Raw genomic sequence first — 17500 nt, 5'->3', positions numbered from 1 at the left:
CTGAGGTTGAATCTACTTTTCTTCTTTCTCTTTCCTTCTTTATCCTAAAAAACTGAAAAAAGAACAAAACTAAAGAAAGGGAGAAGTATTAGTCACAGATTATTTAGTGTATCTCTAATCTTCTTTATCCCTTCCTATGTCATGAAAAAAAGGGGAATGTCAACGCATCTGGGAATAAACGATTGATCTCTATCAATAGACCCGCTAAAGACCCGAACCATAGAGTACTCAGCACAGGGGCCACGGAGAGATATGTTTTTATATCTCGCATTGAAAATCCTCCTTCTTTATTGTAATATTGTAATACATATATGATCAGATACATATGTAGTTAAAGATCCCTTGTATGTGTACGCGGAATCCTATGTATATAATCCTTTCATTATATGTTATATGAGATATGAGACCAAAAAGAAGAAATGGCAAGATAAATTTGAATTGTATATCAATGGAGGAAATAACGATGTGGAAAACAAAACGGGGATTCTCTACAATGACACTGTAGGCCAATTGAAAGGGATGTAGCGCAGTTTGGTAGCGCGTTTGTTTTGGGTACAAAATGTCACGGGTTCAAATCCTGTCATCCCTACCTATTACTTCTCCCAGGAGCAGTAACGCAGGATCAATTGAGATCCATTAAACTTGGACATACATACTCTTTGAGTTTATGATACTATACTCATGCAAAATGCATTGGGGGGTACAAATCCTTTTCTTTACGGTCCTATCTATTGTGATAAGAAAGCGCTCTTAGTTCAGTTCGGTAGAACGTGGGTCTCCAAAACCCGATGTCGTAGGTTCAAATCCTACAGAGCGTGATTTCGTTCTTCTTACTTCCTTCTTAAGTCGAATTACAATGAAACAACTTCACTAACTTGAACAGCAACCCGAATTTGACCTCCTGCGGATTAAAGAAAGGAGGAGGTCAATCAAAAAAAAAGATGTTACTTAATCAAAGGTCCAACTGATCACCGCGTCTGTATTGTAAATATGCAGTTACGAATAATCCAGCCAAAGTAATAGGAATAAGACCTAACACGATTCCAAATAGTAAAACTTCAATCATTTCAATTTGTTTGAAAGAGGAAAAAAGAGAGGTAATATCTATCCCTAAATATTAATCCGAATCGCCCATGAATCTCAATAACCAAGAATTTACAATTGACGCGGGAAGGAACTATAGACTACCTGTACTCTCACATAAACATTTAGTTTTATGGATTGTTTATTCAATTAATATGAATTTCAAATAAGTCGTATCTTGCTCAGACCAATAAATAGAGCTGGGGTTATAGTTGAAGCTGCCAGTAGAAAACCGAAATAACTCGTTATAGTAGGCATGAAGGAGCTAAATGAGATACGTTCTTTTTATACATATGTTTATAAAACACTTACCTAAGTTTCAATTTTTTGAAAGATCCGAGGATAAGAAAAAATCCCAATTGACAGAATCAGTCCCAATTGAAAGTTTTTGATTCATGAGTCATTATTCATTATAGACGCACTAACAAAGATAGAGTGACAAACGTAGAAAAAAAAAAAAGATTGATTCATCATATGTGACATCTACCGATCACATGATTCCAAATCAACAGATTCATTGAGCAACTCTTGCGTAAAGTAAAAAGTAATAAGAAGTAAGAAGTTTGTCGCGGAACTTCATTCACAAATGAAACTCTCTTTGAATCACTATGGAATAAAATTTGAAAATCATTTCTATTTTGATCATTTCTTTTCTGTTTCAATTGTAGCGAATACATTTTCTATTTTGGAACGACCGACCTTAATAACACCTTTTACTTTAACTCATTAGATTCAGTAGTGGGTTCATTAATTGCACATAATATCTCAAACGAAGAGAAAAAAGTCTCGCACGATCGCTCGAAGAAATAAAACCTTTATTTTGGTCCAACTCAATTCTAAGACTAGTAATTTCATTATCTTTTCCTTTTAGATTCTACATTCTATCTTTCCATAGAATTCTATTAACATTATGTTATGGAGTCCCATCCTTGTAGCGAGGTCAAGAAGGAACCTTTGGCTCTAATGCAACAATGGTTACATCACGGATATGAATTGTTCCAATTATTTATTGTTTGTTCTGTTTGTTTCATCGAATACTCTCTACTACTGTTATTGTACTCCTAAGCAATTCCTTGAATTGAAAGGATTCGAACAAAAAACCCTTTTATACAACACAACCATGAAAGGGAGGTTTCTAGATTTCGCATCTAATCGAATTGTGGGAATATGATAATCTCTTTCATTAATTTTGAGAACCCAACCCCGTCGGACTTACACTTTACCAGATCTTCAGTTTCTAGTCCAAAGCTAGTAATGGGAAGAAATCCCCTACTACAGGAATTTCAGGAAGTTTCTATTGCATGGCACATGGTTCTGCATAGATAAGGAACAAGAAAGGAATTATGTACCACTTCTTTTCGATACTGATCGAAATTGCGTTGCTGTGTCAGAAGAAGGATAGCTATACTGATTCGGTATACTCTAAAGACGCCCTCGGTACACTATTGACGATCTCACAAAGATGAAATATCAGTGGATTTCCATTTACTGATCCCATCTTTCGCGGAATCGATCCCCCTTTTGACTGTACAAGAATATGTGGAGCTCAGAATGTCTGGAAGCACGGGAGAACGTTCTTTTGCTGATATTATTACGAGTATTCGATACTGGGTTATTCATAGCATTACTATACCTTCCCTATTCATTGCGGGCTGGTTATTCGTCAGCACAGGTTTAGCTTACGATGTGTTTGGAAGCCCTCGCCCAAACGAGTATTTTACAGAGAGCCGACAAGGAATTCCATTAATAACTGGCCGTTTTGATTCTTTGGCACAACTCGATGAATTTAGTAGATCCTTTTAGGAGGCCCAATGACTATAGATCGAACCTATCCAATTTTTACAGTAAGATGGTTGGCTGTTCACGGACTAGCTGTACCTACCGTTTCTTTTTTGGGGTCAATATCAGCAATGCAGTTCATCCAACGATAAAAACCTAATCCAAATTATAGAGCTATGACACAATCAAACCCGAACGAACAAAATGTTGAATTGAATCGTACCAGTCTTTACTGGGGGTTATTACTTATTTTTGTACTTGCTGTTTTATTTTCCAATTATTTCTTCAATTAAGAGTAAGAGAAAGAAAGAGATAGAATAGTAGGAATTCTCTTATCCCATTCGGAAGGATCTCATTATTATAATTATCCATGACTGTTTATGTCTCTAGCATGACCACTTGATGAAATATGGAGGGAAATGGGGTAAATGGCCGATACTACTGGAAGGATTCCTCTTTGGCTGATAGGTACTGTAACTGGTATTCCTGTGATCGGTTCACTAGGTGTTTTCTTTTACGGTTCATATTCCGGATTGGGTTCATCCCTGTAGTAATCGTATGAACTGGGTTGTAGACATGAAAAAGTAAGAACTCAACGGGACCTTGACCCTCGAATTAGATAAGATAAAGAGGGTCAAGGTCCCGTTGAGTTCTTACTCTTCCAACGAGACTTTGATTTATTTCATACCATAAAAAAAGTTCGAAATTCCTCCAGTCAACATAGTTAACATAATAATAATCTTCTATTCGCATAAATGATAAAACGGGCCTTTTGCCCCGATGTTTCAAACCACTCCCTTCCTTTTTTTTTTCTGACTTTTTTTATAAATTCATTGAAAAAGTTCTATTTACTCTATGAGTAATCCCCCCGTTTTTTGTTTTGCTTGCCCACTATTTCTTTTTCTTATTTATATTTTATATTATAAATCTAAACAAATATATTATAAATCTAAACAAAGAGGTTCTGATAACCCTAGAAAAAAAAATCTAAAAAAATCAATAATATAATTATATATTATATATAGTAATCTTTGACGAACGGGATCAAAAATTATTATTATTTCGAACAAGAAAGGGGTGCGAAAATACCGTTTCTTGTGTCGAAGATTAGGAAGACAAGTAATCCCTCCTAGAATCTTTTGATCCTTTCATTTTTCCCTTGCTTTATGTTTTCCTCCTACTTATCTATTCTTATTTGATTCTATTAGATTAGAATAAGAATAGATAATAATCGAATAGAAAACGAGTGATATATTTCATGGCATTTACCATTTGGAAATAGTGACATAGTCACACCACCCCAATTTGGATTGAAAAAAAGGGGGGGGGGAGGTCGGGGTCAAGTCAAATATTTTTCTTTAGTATATTACTAGCAGTGGAATACAAGTAATTCCCAACATCTCGCAGAAAAACAGTATAAACAAAACAAACAAAAGGCTTTTCATTGTTATTATTTTTGACCATACCCATACATAATTGCATCGATCAACACAACAAGAATTTGGCCCTTTTTAGCAACTTGATATTTATAAATCCGTGGATCTAGAAATTCATTTCGGACAATTGAACCTTCTCAAACTGTTTCTTTTTAAGAACCAAAAAGATTTGTGCCAGAATAACAGATGCCAAGAAGAAAAAAAGGCCTTGGACACGTAATGGATCTTGAAGTACTATTTCTGCATCTCCCTGACCAAATCCACCCACATTGGGATTACTCGTTAATGGTTGATCAAGCTTGATGGATTCACCCTCTGAAACAAGAAGTTCTGGGCCTGGAGGTATAATATCAACCACTTGGCGTCGATCCGATGCATCCGCTATGGTTATTTCATATCCCCCCTTTTCTTTACGTATGATTTTGCTTACTATACCCGCTGCTGTAGCATTATAGACTGTATTGTTACTCTTGCTACCATCGGGATAAATCTGACCCCTTCCCCTGTTCCCACCTACGTATATAGGATATTTTAAGAAGTGAACGTCCTTCTTAGTAGCGGGGTCCGGGGAAAGAATAGGAAAGGTGATTTCACTATATTTCTGACCGGGAACAGGACCTATCACAAGAATATTTTTTTTAGTGGGGCGATAACTCTGAAAAGACAGATTGCCCATCTTTTCTTTCATCTCGGGAGAAATACGATCGGGGGGAGCTAATTCGAATCCCTCAGGTAAAATAAGAACAGCCCCCACATTCAACGCCCCCTTTTTACCATTAGCAAGAACTTGTTTCAGTTGCATATCATAAGGGATTCTAACAACTGCTTCAAATACAGTATCGGGAAGTACCGCTTGTGGAACCTCAATATCCACGGGCTTATTAGCTAAATGGCAATTGGCACATACAATACGCCCAGTCGCTTCTCGTGGATTTTCATAACCCTGTTGTGCAAAAATGGGATATGCATGTGAAATGGGTGTCCGAGTTATTACAACATATATCATGATCGATACGGAAATGGATCGAGTCATCTGTTCCTTTATCCAAGAAAAGGTATTGCTATTTTGCATGGTCCAATCATTGATCCCGAAAATTTCTACAATAAATTAGGTAGGTTACTAGTATAGTATAGTTCCCTATCCACGATTCTGCTATTGTACTGGAATAATTTTACTGGAATACAGGAAGAATCCCTTGGGTGGGTAGAAATAGAAATCTAATGAGTAAGATTGTGAATGTTTTGTTTATGTACGAAGTAACAAACATTATGATTGGATAAATATCAATGAATCTTTTTTAGTCATTCATTGAATGATAAATCACTACAAGTGACGGAGATACACGATTTAAATAAAGGAAGATCCAATATTTAAAAATTGTATCTAGAATGACTGGAAAAGTGGAAACAAGACCAGATATAATTTGATCGTTATGAGCAAATCCAAAATCTTTGTAGACATAGCCAATCATTAGTTCCCAACCATGGGGCGAGTGGAATCCGATACATAAATCAGTTAATAAAAGAATAGAAAAAGCTTTTATTGTGTCGCTTAAGTTATAGAGGAATTCCCGAACCCAAGAATTAAGAATGACAAGTTCTTCATTACCCAGAATAGAATAACCACTTAGAATAGCGAAACAGATTATATTTGTCGAGAAGTGCAAAATGGTATGGATATGACCTTCATTATGCATCTTGACCAATTCTATCGTTTCTGTGTGGATTCCTATACCAAGCTTTTGTATATGTGTCTCCGGGTACTCCTTTATCATTTCGTCCAAAAGGAATAGTTCTTCTAATTCTATGAATTTTTCTAGAACGTTCTTTTCTTGAATATAAGTCAAAAAAGTTTCGGATTGCCTAGTATTCCACCAATTAGTAACCCAAGATTCCAGACTTTTATTAAATGAGAGAGAGATCCACCAGGGCAAAAATACTATAGATGCAAGATATCGGAGGAGGGTGAATGCTTTATTTTTTGGCATTTTGAATCTGTAAATAGTAAATGGACCCACCTTATTCATCGACTCTATCCGATCTGATATTTCTATGAAGCATGAGTTCTATAACAAACAAGGTATCGAACCTGTGGATCTATTCCCTGTGTGTGTTTTTTTTATTTGTAATTAATTGGTTAGTCCTTGGATTTGAATCTAGAAATAGAATAAGGATCCGCTTCGAATGAAGAAATAATAAAATATTGTTTCCAGATATCTCAATTGTTCAAATTCAAAGTAACTGCATCCTTTCGATGAATGCCCAAAAGAGACACTTCAAGTAATGAATATTATTCGGATTTCAAGACGAAAGAACCCCCTTACTTAGACTTAGATCCATTTTTTCGAAAAGTTTCGCTGGCTACCCATACCATAGCCCAGGAAAAATTTCAGGAATAATTGGGGGAAACTTATGAAAAATATTGATGTGATGAAATCAAAAACAAGTGGCAAAAAAAGAGAGAAATTGGATGGTTATAGTTATAAGAGATCAAATCGTTTGATTATCAAAGAGCAAAAGAAAGGATGAAAAGAAACATCAATTGACAAAATAAAAGAGAAGTAATTTATAAGATATGATCCAGCTATATCTAACATATTAATTCAAAATATTGGACCCAAAAAGATGAATTCTGTATTCTGAACTGTTCTGATATATGTGATGAATCCATACTTAGTAGACTTGTTACTAGTATGAAGAAAAAATTGAGTGATTTCCATACGCATAAAAAAAAAGTTTTGGTGGAAAAAACCACTCCGTTTTCTGCTTGTTCCATATACGTCTGCTTTTGCTCGAATAGGCATTCTGAAAAGACTTCAGTTAAGTTATATAAAAAAGAGGATTCCTGAGGTCCTTCCCCAATGCTGAGAAAGTATTCATTCTTCAGTTCATTTCAAAATACTTCAATTGGTACGCGCAAGAAATAGGCCGATTCAGCAGCTTTTTGTTCAATTGCTCGTGGAGTCAAATTATCATCAGTACGAGTCAAGGGAATAGCCCCCTGGCCTCTGATTTCCATATAAAGGACACGACGAGGAGAAAGACCCTCTTTAACCTCTATTCGAATCGACTGGATATCTCTCATAAGGAATCGAAGGAAGATGCGACGATTTATTCCAGGGAATCCCCAACGAAAAATACACACTATTCCTTCTTTTCTATCGAATCGATCATAACCACTACCCACATTCCACGAAATTGTGCACCACAAATAGGAGCTAATGAACAGACCTGCGATCCCATAGAAAGACATCACGATCCCTTGTGGAAAAAAAACGATTTGCTGAGACGGAAATAAGGATATCAGATTCCTACCAAGATAACTAGAAGTTCCAACCAATAAGAATCCTAGTGAACCTAAAAAAAGGATACAGGCCCAGCAGAAATTACTTGTTTTTCGAGACCCCGTTATAAGTTCTATCCATATACGTTCTGATCGCCAGTTCATACTAAATCCAGTTGCATTTTATGGGAATTGAGAGAATAACCCAAATCAAAATGAATTTGACTTTCCATTTTTTTGTTCCCAAAGTAACTCTCATCAACTAGCACTATTATGATGTGAACCATTAGGAATAATTCATCGAATCGGTTAGATATCAAAAAATAACATTCCCTTCATATGATCCCACTATGGATATCTACATACATATAGATACATTGACTTTCCATTTCAGACATCCGCTGATCTATATTAAAATAATGAATGCATTTATCCGATCCATATATCATGTCATGTTTCCGCGTGCATAACAGCTCTTTCATTTGTGTTCGGAAGCGGCCACGTGTTGTACCATATTCCACTAAACTAAATAGATATCTCTATTATGATCCAAGTCTTGAAAAAAAAAAGTGATGAGATTTGGTCCCATCGGATCTAAACAATCTTGTTTTTTTGAACATGAAGAGATAAAGAAGCCATTGAAATTGCCGGAAATACTAGGCCTACTAAAGGCACAAAAATAGAGGGTAAATTGAAAGTTGTCATAGAATGGATACCTCGATTTAATATTTGTACCTGTTATAAAGATATCTTATGATAAGTTGATAAGTATATCTATTAATCTATTATAAGTATTATAAGTATATAATAATAAGTGCAAGGAATGGAGAACTAAATAAGTGTAACTATTCACCTTTATACATAAAATATATATATGCCAACCCACTTTATTATTCTTGTTCTTTTGTCCTTATCTTATAATTGAATTCTAATTTCTAATAAAGAACGGGAGTTCCCAGGAGATATAGGAATAGGCAAGATCGAGATTTCTGTTCTATATTTTTTATATTATTCTTTATATTTATATTTGAATTATTCTATATCTTTCTATATCTATAGAATATATAAGAAGGGAACATGAAATTCTTTTGATTTTTTATTTTCCTAAGTTCGCGGAGTGAATAATTATAATTAACTCTTTTATCCTGTTGATGGAGACTTCCTGATTAATAATCATGAATATAGGTAGAAAAAAAATGGATCTGGAGGAAAAATAATAATAAAATGATTAGAATAATTATCCGCAACTTCTGATCCTTTCTACAATTAGATCTTATGCCCTCAAGTAAAACCCCATTCGTAGTTCTTATTATTGATTCCGATAAACTCAATACTTGTTCGACTTGTTCGCTCCAAAGAAAATAACTTATTTGAATAATTTAATGCTCTACTTGATCGAATTTTTATTCAAGGGAAAGAAACCGTGGAGCTGAAATAACTCACTCAGAACGTCTTGTAAAGGATTACGTGGTACGATTGGGTCGAATAAGCCCTTATGGAATAAATACTCAGCCGTTTGTGAACCATCAGGTATTGTCTTATTCAATGTTTGTTCAATTACTCTTTTACCTGCAAATGCAATGTAGGCCTCGGGTTCCGCAATAATAATGTCTCCCAACATACCAAAACTAGCTGTCACTCCACCGGTTGTAGGAGATGTAAGGATTGATACATAGAATGACTTTTTAGTTGATTGATAATTATGTAAAGCGGAAGAAATTTTAGCCATTTGCATCAAGCTCAAACTTCCTTCTTGCATGCGGGCTCCCCCAGAAGCACACACTATAATAACAGGTAGAGATCTATTAGTAGCATACTCGATCAAACGGGTGATTTTCTCGCCTACTACGCATCCCATACTGCCCCCCATGAACTGAAAATCCATAACCCCAATTGCTATGGGAATACCTTTTAGTTGACCTATACCTGTTTGAACAGCTTCAGTTAACCCTGTCTTTCTTTGATAAAAATCAAGACGATCTTTATAAGATTCCTCCTCCGAATGAAATTCAATGGGGTCAATAGAAACTATGTCTTCATCCATAGGATCCCAAGTGCCCGGATCAATCGAAAGTTCGATTCTATCTGAACTACTCATTTTCAAATGATATCCACATTGTTCACAAATATTCAGTTTTGACCTAAACAATTTCTTATAATTTAATCCATAACAATTTTCGCATTGAACCCACAAATGCCTGTATTTTTTATTTCTCTCGAGATCCTTACCTCTCATATTGAAATCGCTTTTATTTGTGCTAGTGGAACTAATACTATTTCTGCTTTCACTGCTTACGCCTTCACTACAAATGTAACTATAAATGTAACTGTTACTGTAATTGTCGCTACCGCTTGAAATGTAACTATCAATACTGATTTCAGAACGAAGATAACTGTCAATGCAACCATTAATGTGATTATTCCAACTATATTTAGTATCATACATGTAACGATCATAGTAGTGATTGTCACTCTTAGACCCATTATTAAGATAACTAGAATTTAGATAACTAGAAAAAACACTTTCTAGTTCACTCAGAAAAGACCGATCGTTGTCAATCTCAAAAATCTGATTTTCAATATCAAAATATATGGAATAATTGTAACCATTACTATCCCTAACTAAAAAAGTGTCATCAGAGATGAAACTCCGAATATCCCTGACACCGAATAAATGATCAACATTATTGCAACGAGAGCTGTCACTATCACCCCAACTATGAATGTTTTTATCTATATTATTTATAACGGGGTCGTCACTTCCACCGATATTTCCAATAGGGCCACGACTATCCATTGATTTACTTAGACCACACCTGTGTTCTAACTCCTCGTTAGAGGACATCGAATTGAACCACCATTTTTCCATAGAGTCTTCCTGCCCCCTATTTGATTTGAATGAAAATACAATAGATGAATAGTCATTCGATGAATAATCATTTGATTATTTCCTCTCGGAATAAGCATATAGATCCAATCACTAGGATCATTAACTAATAACGAGTGAGTATTAAAAGAAATGATTCTCCTTTGTGGGAATCGGGATAACATGTGACTTCACTATATATGATATGATGGAACCCTTTCTTCAATTATAATTATAAATATTCAATTATAAATATCAAATCTTTATATATTATATATAAATAATAAAGAGAGGTTTATCCTATGTCGTGTACAAATTATCATTGAAAAGATAAATATAGGTTCTCTCCTCTGAAGAATTCATTTTCGTATAATTTCGGAGAATAATAAGTTTCTATTGCAACACGGAACAAAAAGGACAATATACAGGATGGGTAGAAGGCGTTGTGATCCTTAGCTCGATCCCATGTCCGAAACTACGGGATATAAAGATAAAATAATCCACCAATCCCAGGGATCCATAGGATTAATTCTGAATCCAACAATACAATAGAAGCATTTGAGTTGTTTAGTCTTAGATCTTGTATTTAAGATCGTATATATCTAGATCAAGTCTGATCTATATGCAAAAAATATATATGCACTAGGAGCCTCATTCTTTATTCGGCTCAATCCTTTTAGGAAAAGATTGGGCCGAGTTGAATTGCAATTCAATTAAGGGAACGAACGGTAATTACTGGATTACTAATTTACTGGATTACAAAGTATCCATTGCTTCAAATTCGAATTTGATCTCCTTCCATACTTCACAAGCAGCAGCTAGTTCAGGGCTCCATTTGGAAGCCTCACGGATAATTTCATTACCTTCACGAGCAAGATCACGTCCCTCATTACGAGCTTGTACACACGCTTCTAGGGCTACTCGATTAGCTACGGCACCCGGTGCATTTCCCCAAGGGTGTCCTAAAGTTCCTCCACCGAACTGTAGTACGGAGTCATCCCCAAAGATCTCGGTCAGAGCAGGCATATGCCAAACGTGAATACCCCCTGAAGCCACGGGCAAAACACCTGGTAGAGAGACCCAATCTTGCAGGAAATAAATACCGCGACTTCGGTCTTTTTCAATAAAATCATCACGTAGTAAATCAACAAAGCCCAAGGTGATTTCTCTTTCCCCTTCCAGTTTACCTACTACGGTACCAGCGTGAATATGATCTCCCCCAGACATACGTAACGCTTTAGCTAGTACACGGAAATGGATACCATGATTCTTCTGTCTATCAATAACTGCATGCATTGCACGGTGGATGTGAAGAAGTAGACCATTATCTCGGCAATAATGAGCCAAGCTAGTATTTGCAGTGAATCCCCCCGTTAAGTAGTCATGCATTACGATAGGAACTCCCAATTCTCTGGCAAATACAGCTCTTTTCATCATTTCTTCGCATGTACCTGCAGTAGCATTCAAGTAATGTCCTTTGATTTCACCTGTTTCGGCCTGTGATTTATAAATTGCTTCGGCACAAAATAGGAAACGGTCTCTCCAACGCATAAATGGCTGGGAGTTCACGTTTTCATCATCCTTGGTAAAATCCAGTCCACCACGGAGACATTCATAAACCGCTCTACCGTAGTTCTTAGCAGATAATCCCAATTTTGGTTTAATAGTACAGCCCAATAGGGGACGACCATACTTGTTCAATTTATCTCTCTCAACTTGGATGCCATGAGGCGGGCCTTGGAAAGTTTTAACATAAGAGGTAGGGATTCGCAGATCCTCCAGACGTAGAGCGCGTAGCGCTTTGAACCCAAATACATTACCCACAATGGAAGTAAACATGTTAGTAACCGAACCTTCTTCAAAAAGGTCTAAAGGGTAAGCTACATAACAAATATATTGGTTCTCCTCTCCAGCAACAGGCTCGATGTCGTAGCATCGTCCTTTGTAACGATCAAGGCTGGTAAGTCCATCGGTCCACACAGTTGTCCATGTACCTGTAGAAGATTCCGCAGCTACCGCGGCCCCTGCTTCTTCAGGTGGAACTCCAGGTTGAGGAGTTACTCGGAATGCTGCCAAGATATCAGTATCTTTGGTGATATAGTCAGGAGTATAATAAGTCAATTTGTAATCTTTAACACCAGCTTTGAATCCAACACTTGCTTTAGTCTCTGTTTGTGGTGACATAAGTCCCTCCTTACAACTCATGAATTAATAAGTCTCACAACGACAAGGTCTACTCGACATGGATTAGGCGTTAATGAAACCTTTCGCAGTAATCTTTCACAAAATTATCAACTAATATTATCAACTAATCAGAATGGTTTGTTATTAGACCATGGTATTTGATTCGCCAAATACATCATTATTGTATACTCTTTCATATGTATGTCGCAACCCAAGCCTTTTTTTTTCAAGTTTCTAATCCCTTACTTTTTACTTTTTGTGAATCTAACTAATACTAATAATAAATTCACTCTTGACAGTGATATATGTTATAGTTGTATATGTAAAGTAAATCCTAGATGTGAAAATATACGGAATTTATCCACGAAAGGGTATAAAAAGAATAGGCCGAAATCGAAATGCTGAAATAAGAAACAAGGGCCAATGTGATAAAAATAATGAATCATAAAGATAAAGAGAGTTCAGGTTCTAATTCCATATATAATATGGGAGGATTGTCTATAATGATAGAGAAATGAAACACTTCTTCATGATTCTTATTCATCTCCTTGATTTTTTTAAAATAGGTTGGTTGAACTTGAAAATTCACTCATTGACTGAGTAAACAATTGAATTGGATTCGGTTGGATGGTACCAACGAAATCGAATACTAACTCCCATTTCTTATTTTATTGAATTAACCGACCAACTTGCTATGCTATCGGACATTTTTCGATTCGGTTTGCAAAAAAATTTCGACATATTTCACTTGATTATTATTCTATTATGAGAATCAATCCTACTACTTCTGGTCCTGGGGTTTCCGCACTTGAAGAAAAAAACCTGGGTCGTATTGCTCAAATCATTGGTCCGGTACTGGATGTAGCCTTTCCACCGGGCAAGATGCCTAATATTTACAACGCTTTGGTAGTTAAAGGTCGAGATACTGTTGACCAGCAAATTAATGTGACTTGTGAGGTACAGCAATTATTAGGAAATAATCGAGTTAGAGCTGTAGCTATGAGTGCTACAGATGGTCTGATGAGAGGAATGAAAGTGATTGACACGGGAGCTCCACTAAGTGTTCCAGTCGGTGGAGCGACTCTTGGACGAATTTTCAATGTTCTTGGAGAGCCTGTTGATAATTTAGGTCCTGTAGATACTCGCACAACATCTCCTATTCATAGATCTGCGCCTGCCTTTATACAGTTAGATACAAAATTATCTATTTTTGAAACAGGGATTAAAGTAGTGGATCTTTTAGCTCCTTATCGCCGTGGAGGAAAAATTGGACTATTCGGAGGAGCTGGAGTGGGTAAAACAGTACTCATCATGGAATTGATCAACAACATTGCCAAAGCTCATGGGGGTGTATCTGTATTTGGCGGAGTAGGTGAACGTACTCGTGAAGGAAATGATCTTTACATGGAAATGAAAGAATCGGGAGTAATTAATGAACAAAATATTCCAGAATCTAAAGTAGCTCTAGTTTATGGTCAGATGAATGAACCGCCGGGAGCTCGTATGAGAGTTGGTTTGACTGCTCTAACCATGGCGGAATATTTCCGGGATGTTAATGAACAAGACGTACTTCTTTTTATCGACAATATTTTTCGTTTCGTCCAAGCAGGATCCGAAGTATCTGCTTTATTAGGCAGAATGCCTTCTGCTGTAGGTTATCAACCTACCCTTAGTACAGAAATGGGTTCTTTGCAAGAAAGAATTACTTCTACCAAAGAGGGATCCATAACTTCTATTCAAGCAGTTTATGTACCTGCGGACGATTTGACCGACCCTGCTCCTGCCACGACATTTGCACATTTAGATGCTACTACCGTACTATCAAGAGGACTAGCTGCCAAAGGTATCTATCCAGCAGTAGATCCTTTAGATTCAACGTCAACTATGCTCCAACCTCGGATCGTTGGTGAGGAACATTATGAAACTGCGCAAAGAGTTAAGCAAACTTCACAACGTTACAAAGAACTTCAGGACATTATAGCTATCCTTGGATTGGACGAATTATCCGAAGATGATCGTTTAACCGTAGCAAGAGCACGAAAAATTGAGCGTTTCTTATCACAACCCTTCTTCGTAGCAGAAGTATTTACTGGTTCTCCAGGGAAATATGTTGGTTTAACAGAAACAATTAGGGGGTTTCAACTGATCCTTTCCGGAGAATTAGATGGTCTTCCTGAGCAGGCCTTTTATTTGGTGGGTAACATCGATGAAGCTACCGCGAAGGCTATGAACTTAGAAGTGGAGAGCAACTTGAAGAAATGACCTTAAATCTTTGTGTACTGACTCCTAATCGAATTGTTTGGGATTCAGAAGTGAAAGAAATCATTTTATCTACTAATAGTGGCCAAATCGGTGTATTAACAAATCACGCCCCTATTGCCACGGCTGTAGATATAGGTATTTTGAGAATCTATCTTAACGACCAATGGTTAACAATGGCTCTGATGGGCGGTTTCGCTAGAATAGGCAATAATGAGATCACCATTTTAGTAAATGATGCGGAGAAGGGTAGTGACATTGATCTGCAAGAAGCTCAGCAAACTCTTGAAATAGCGGAAGCTAACTTGAGTAGAGCTGAAGGCAAGAGACAAACAATTGAGGCGAATTTAGCTCTCAGACGAGCTAGGACACGAGTAGAGGCTATCAATGTAATTTCTTAACTAGTTGGTGCGTCCAAATAAGCAAAATAAGTTCTGTTTATCTTAATACATACACTATTTTTGAATTCTACCGATTGAATAAAATTCAGTATAAGCGGATTCTGTGATGCAACGAAAAAAAATGAATTTACTAAATGAATTAATATTAATTATTAATATAGAATACGAGTAGTGGGAGGATGGAAAAGATCCAAAATCCATAAAAAAGGAAGGTGAATAGAAAAACTTATTAGATACCGGAGTCAATGGTATCTAATAAGTTCTACCTACTATTGGATTTGAACCAATGACTCCTGCCGTATGAAAGCAATACTCTAACCACTGGGTTAAGTAGGTCATTTATCATCAAAAAGAGAAACAAAAAGGGACCCATCACATCGATGGATTATAGATGGAATCTTACTTCTAAGCAATACCAATCCTTGGCAGAAAACAGATCAGAGAGCTATCATATCGGATCATGGAATATTCATCTTGACAAGAAATTATCTACATGTTAAAATATTTATAACAAGCACAAGGGCTATAGCTCAGTTAGGTAGAGCACCTCGTTTACACGCGCGCCAATGTTTTTTCAGGGGAGTCCATCATGCAATCAACAGAATTTCTCTTATTGAGAAGTCGATGTCTTACTCCATGGATTCGAGGCAACAAGAGAACAATAGCCTGACAAATATTTGGTTGGTCAATCCGTGTGCCAATTTAGGCACCAAATAGAACCCATCATTGATTTGATAATTGATAAGGTGAATACCCAGTCCATTCAATGCTAGGCATAATGAGTATAAGGACCTCAAAAAAATCTCTTTTCGTCCTATGGAACTTTAAGGTGTATGAAGTTTCATATTTGACTCTTTGGACAGAGCGATAGAGACTCCATTTAACTTAGGTTGATCTAGGCCGGAGGCAGACCTACGTCAAGGTAACTCTTCTTTGAAACACTTTGGTATTGCTCCTGGATCAGAATCAAAATAATGAATCAGAGCACGTGGAGCCATCTCGTTATCTTTCTGTCAAGAAAAAATATGGCGGACTAATTGATATTTATATCAGTTGATGAAAGAGCCCAATGCAAAAAAAAATGCATGTTGGGTCTTTGAAACAGTTCGAATCATTTCGATAATATTAAGTTTGATCTGTTTTACCGAGAAGGTCTACGGTTCGAGTCCGTATAGCCCTAATTGAAATGTAAATGAATTGAAAATTCACAAAAAAACTGAGTATTTGTATAATTTGTATAGTTATAGTTTAAATTTCCTCATTCATTTTTGTTTGTTATTTGTAGATGGCCGGTCGATTGCTCCATCGAAATAGAAGCATTACCACATGCTCGCTTACGGGGATCGTTCAGAGCAGGAAACTAAAAAAAAAATGCATTTCAATGAATCTTGAAACGAGACATGACCCTCAGCAAACAAACAAAGCTAGGCGGTTCGATTAAAACGAATTGTTATTTCGACTAAACAGTTCTGAATTCATTCAGAATTCCAATTCGAATCGACTAATCCGGTATATTTTCCACATTCATAGGAGTGCATCTATGTTTCTGCTTCACGAATATGATATTTTCTGGGCATTTCTAATAATATCAAGTGTTATTCCTATTTTGGCATTTCTAATTTCCGGAGTTTTGGCCCCGATTAGCGAAGGACCAGAGAAACTTTCTAGTTATGAATCGGGTATAGAACCAATGGGCGATGCATGGGTACAATTCCGAATCCGTTATTATATGTTTGCTCTAGTTTTTGTTGTTTTTGATGTTGAAACGGTTTTTCTTTATCCATGGGCGATGAGTTTCGATGTATTGGGTGTATCCGTATTTATAGAAGCTTTAATTTTCGTGCTTATCCCAATTGTTGGTTCAGTTTATGCATGGCGAAAAGGGGCATTGGAATGGTCTTAGCTCCTGAATATTCAGACAATAAAAATAAAAAAGAAGAAAAAAATTACATTGAGACAGTTATGAATTCCAGTGAGTTTCCGTTACTTGATCGAACAACCCACAATTCCGTTATTTCAACTACATCAAATGATCTTTCGAATTGGTCAAGACTCTCCAGTTTATGGCCGCTTCTCTATGGTACCAGTTGTTGCTTCATTGAATTTGCTTCATTAATAGGCTCTCGATTCGACTTTGATCGTTATGGACTGGTACCAAGATCGAGTCCTAGGCAAGCGGACCTAATTTTAACAGCCGGCACAGTCACAA

General features: G+C 36.5%; 17 protein-coding genes and 4 non-coding genes across 21 annotated transcripts in view, besides 1 other annotated feature; 11 read left to right on the top strand and 10 right to left on the bottom strand. All coding sequences in view use genetic code 11, as the record gives it.

The window, feature by feature from the left end:
* Positions 1-17500: part of a sequence feature (large single copy region; LSC) that runs on past both edges of the window.
* Positions 140-271, bottom strand: psaJ (photosystem I subunit IX). The gene has a single exon. It carries the CDS (start codon positions 269-271, stop codon positions 140-142), a length of 132 nt encoding a protein of 43 aa, YP_009234406.1.
* trnP-UGG lies at positions 516-589 on the top strand. Its single transcript has one exon. It is a non-coding gene; the product is annotated as a tRNA-Pro (tRNA).
* Positions 745-818, top strand: trnW-CCA. The gene has a single exon. It is a non-coding gene; the product is annotated as a tRNA-Trp (tRNA).
* Positions 953-1066, bottom strand: petG (cytochrome b6/f complex subunit V). Its single transcript has one exon. The coding sequence runs from the start codon at positions 1064-1066 to the stop codon at positions 953-955; it is 114 nt and encodes a 37-aa protein (YP_009234405.1).
* On the bottom strand, positions 1246-1341 carry petL (cytochrome b6/f complex subunit VI). Its single transcript has one exon. The coding sequence runs from the start codon at positions 1339-1341 to the stop codon at positions 1246-1248; it is 96 nt and encodes a 31-aa protein (YP_009234404.1).
* On the top strand, positions 2635-2886 carry psbE (photosystem II protein V). The gene has a single exon. It carries the CDS (start codon positions 2635-2637, stop codon positions 2884-2886), a length of 252 nt encoding a protein of 83 aa, YP_009234403.1.
* On the top strand, positions 2895-3014 carry psbF (photosystem II protein VI). The gene has a single exon. It carries the CDS (start codon positions 2895-2897, stop codon positions 3012-3014), a length of 120 nt encoding a protein of 39 aa, YP_009234402.1.
* psbL (photosystem II protein L) lies at positions 3039-3155 on the top strand. Its single transcript has one exon. The coding sequence runs from the start codon at positions 3039-3041 to the stop codon at positions 3153-3155; it is 117 nt and encodes a 38-aa protein (YP_009234401.1).
* Positions 3291-3413, top strand: psbJ (photosystem II protein J). Its single transcript has one exon. The coding sequence runs from the start codon at positions 3291-3293 to the stop codon at positions 3411-3413; it is 123 nt and encodes a 40-aa protein (YP_009234400.1).
* On the bottom strand, positions 4405-5370 carry petA (cytochrome f). Its single transcript has one exon. It carries the CDS (start codon positions 5368-5370, stop codon positions 4405-4407), a length of 966 nt encoding a protein of 321 aa, YP_009234399.1.
* Positions 5597-6286, bottom strand: cemA (envelope membrane protein). Its single transcript has one exon. The coding sequence runs from the start codon at positions 6284-6286 to the stop codon at positions 5597-5599; it is 690 nt and encodes a 229-aa protein (YP_009234398.1).
* Positions 7192-7746, bottom strand: ycf4 (photosystem I assembly protein Ycf4). Its single transcript has one exon. It carries the CDS (start codon positions 7744-7746, stop codon positions 7192-7194), a length of 555 nt encoding a protein of 184 aa, YP_009234397.1.
* Positions 8176-8286, bottom strand: psaI (photosystem I subunit VIII). The gene has a single exon. It carries the CDS (start codon positions 8284-8286, stop codon positions 8176-8178), a length of 111 nt encoding a protein of 36 aa, YP_009234396.1.
* accD (acetyl-CoA carboxylase beta subunit) lies at positions 8969-10450 on the bottom strand. Its single transcript has one exon. The coding sequence runs from the start codon at positions 10448-10450 to the stop codon at positions 8969-8971; it is 1482 nt and encodes a 493-aa protein (YP_009234395.1).
* Positions 11204-12631, bottom strand: rbcL (ribulose-1,5-bisphosphate carboxylase/oxygenase large subunit). Its single transcript has one exon. The coding sequence runs from the start codon at positions 12629-12631 to the stop codon at positions 11204-11206; it is 1428 nt and encodes a 475-aa protein (YP_009234394.1).
* On the top strand, positions 13397-14893 carry atpB (ATP synthase CF1 beta subunit). Its single transcript has one exon. The coding sequence runs from the start codon at positions 13397-13399 to the stop codon at positions 14891-14893; it is 1497 nt and encodes a 498-aa protein (YP_009234393.1).
* On the top strand, positions 14890-15291 carry atpE (ATP synthase CF1 epsilon subunit). The gene has a single exon. The coding sequence runs from the start codon at positions 14890-14892 to the stop codon at positions 15289-15291; it is 402 nt and encodes a 133-aa protein (YP_009234392.1).
* trnM-CAU lies at positions 15555-15626 on the bottom strand. The gene has a single exon. It is a non-coding gene; the product is annotated as a tRNA-Met (tRNA).
* trnV-UAC lies at positions 15811-16471 on the top strand. The gene is made up of 2 exons: positions 15811-15849; positions 16437-16471. It is a non-coding gene; the product is annotated as a tRNA-Val (tRNA).
* ndhC (NADH dehydrogenase subunit 3) lies at positions 16832-17194 on the top strand. The gene has a single exon. It carries the CDS (start codon positions 16832-16834, stop codon positions 17192-17194), a length of 363 nt encoding a protein of 120 aa, YP_009234391.1.
* Positions 17254-17500, top strand: part of ndhK (NADH dehydrogenase subunit K) — a 678-nt gene continuing 431 nt past the window's right edge. The window contains exon 1 of the mRNA in view: positions 17254-17500. This exon is cut by the window's right edge and continues 431 nt beyond it. Coding sequence (YP_009234390.1) covers positions 17254-17500 — 247 coding nt within the window.

The sequence above is a fragment of the chloroplast genome of Akebia trifoliata, assembly GCF_017979445.1.
Source record: "Akebia trifoliata chloroplast, complete genome".
Taxonomy (NCBI): domain Eukaryota; kingdom Viridiplantae; phylum Streptophyta; class Magnoliopsida; order Ranunculales; family Lardizabalaceae; genus Akebia; species Akebia trifoliata.
The sequence above is the reverse complement of the archived record's forward strand: the minus strand, read 5'-3'. Positions and strand labels throughout refer to the sequence as shown.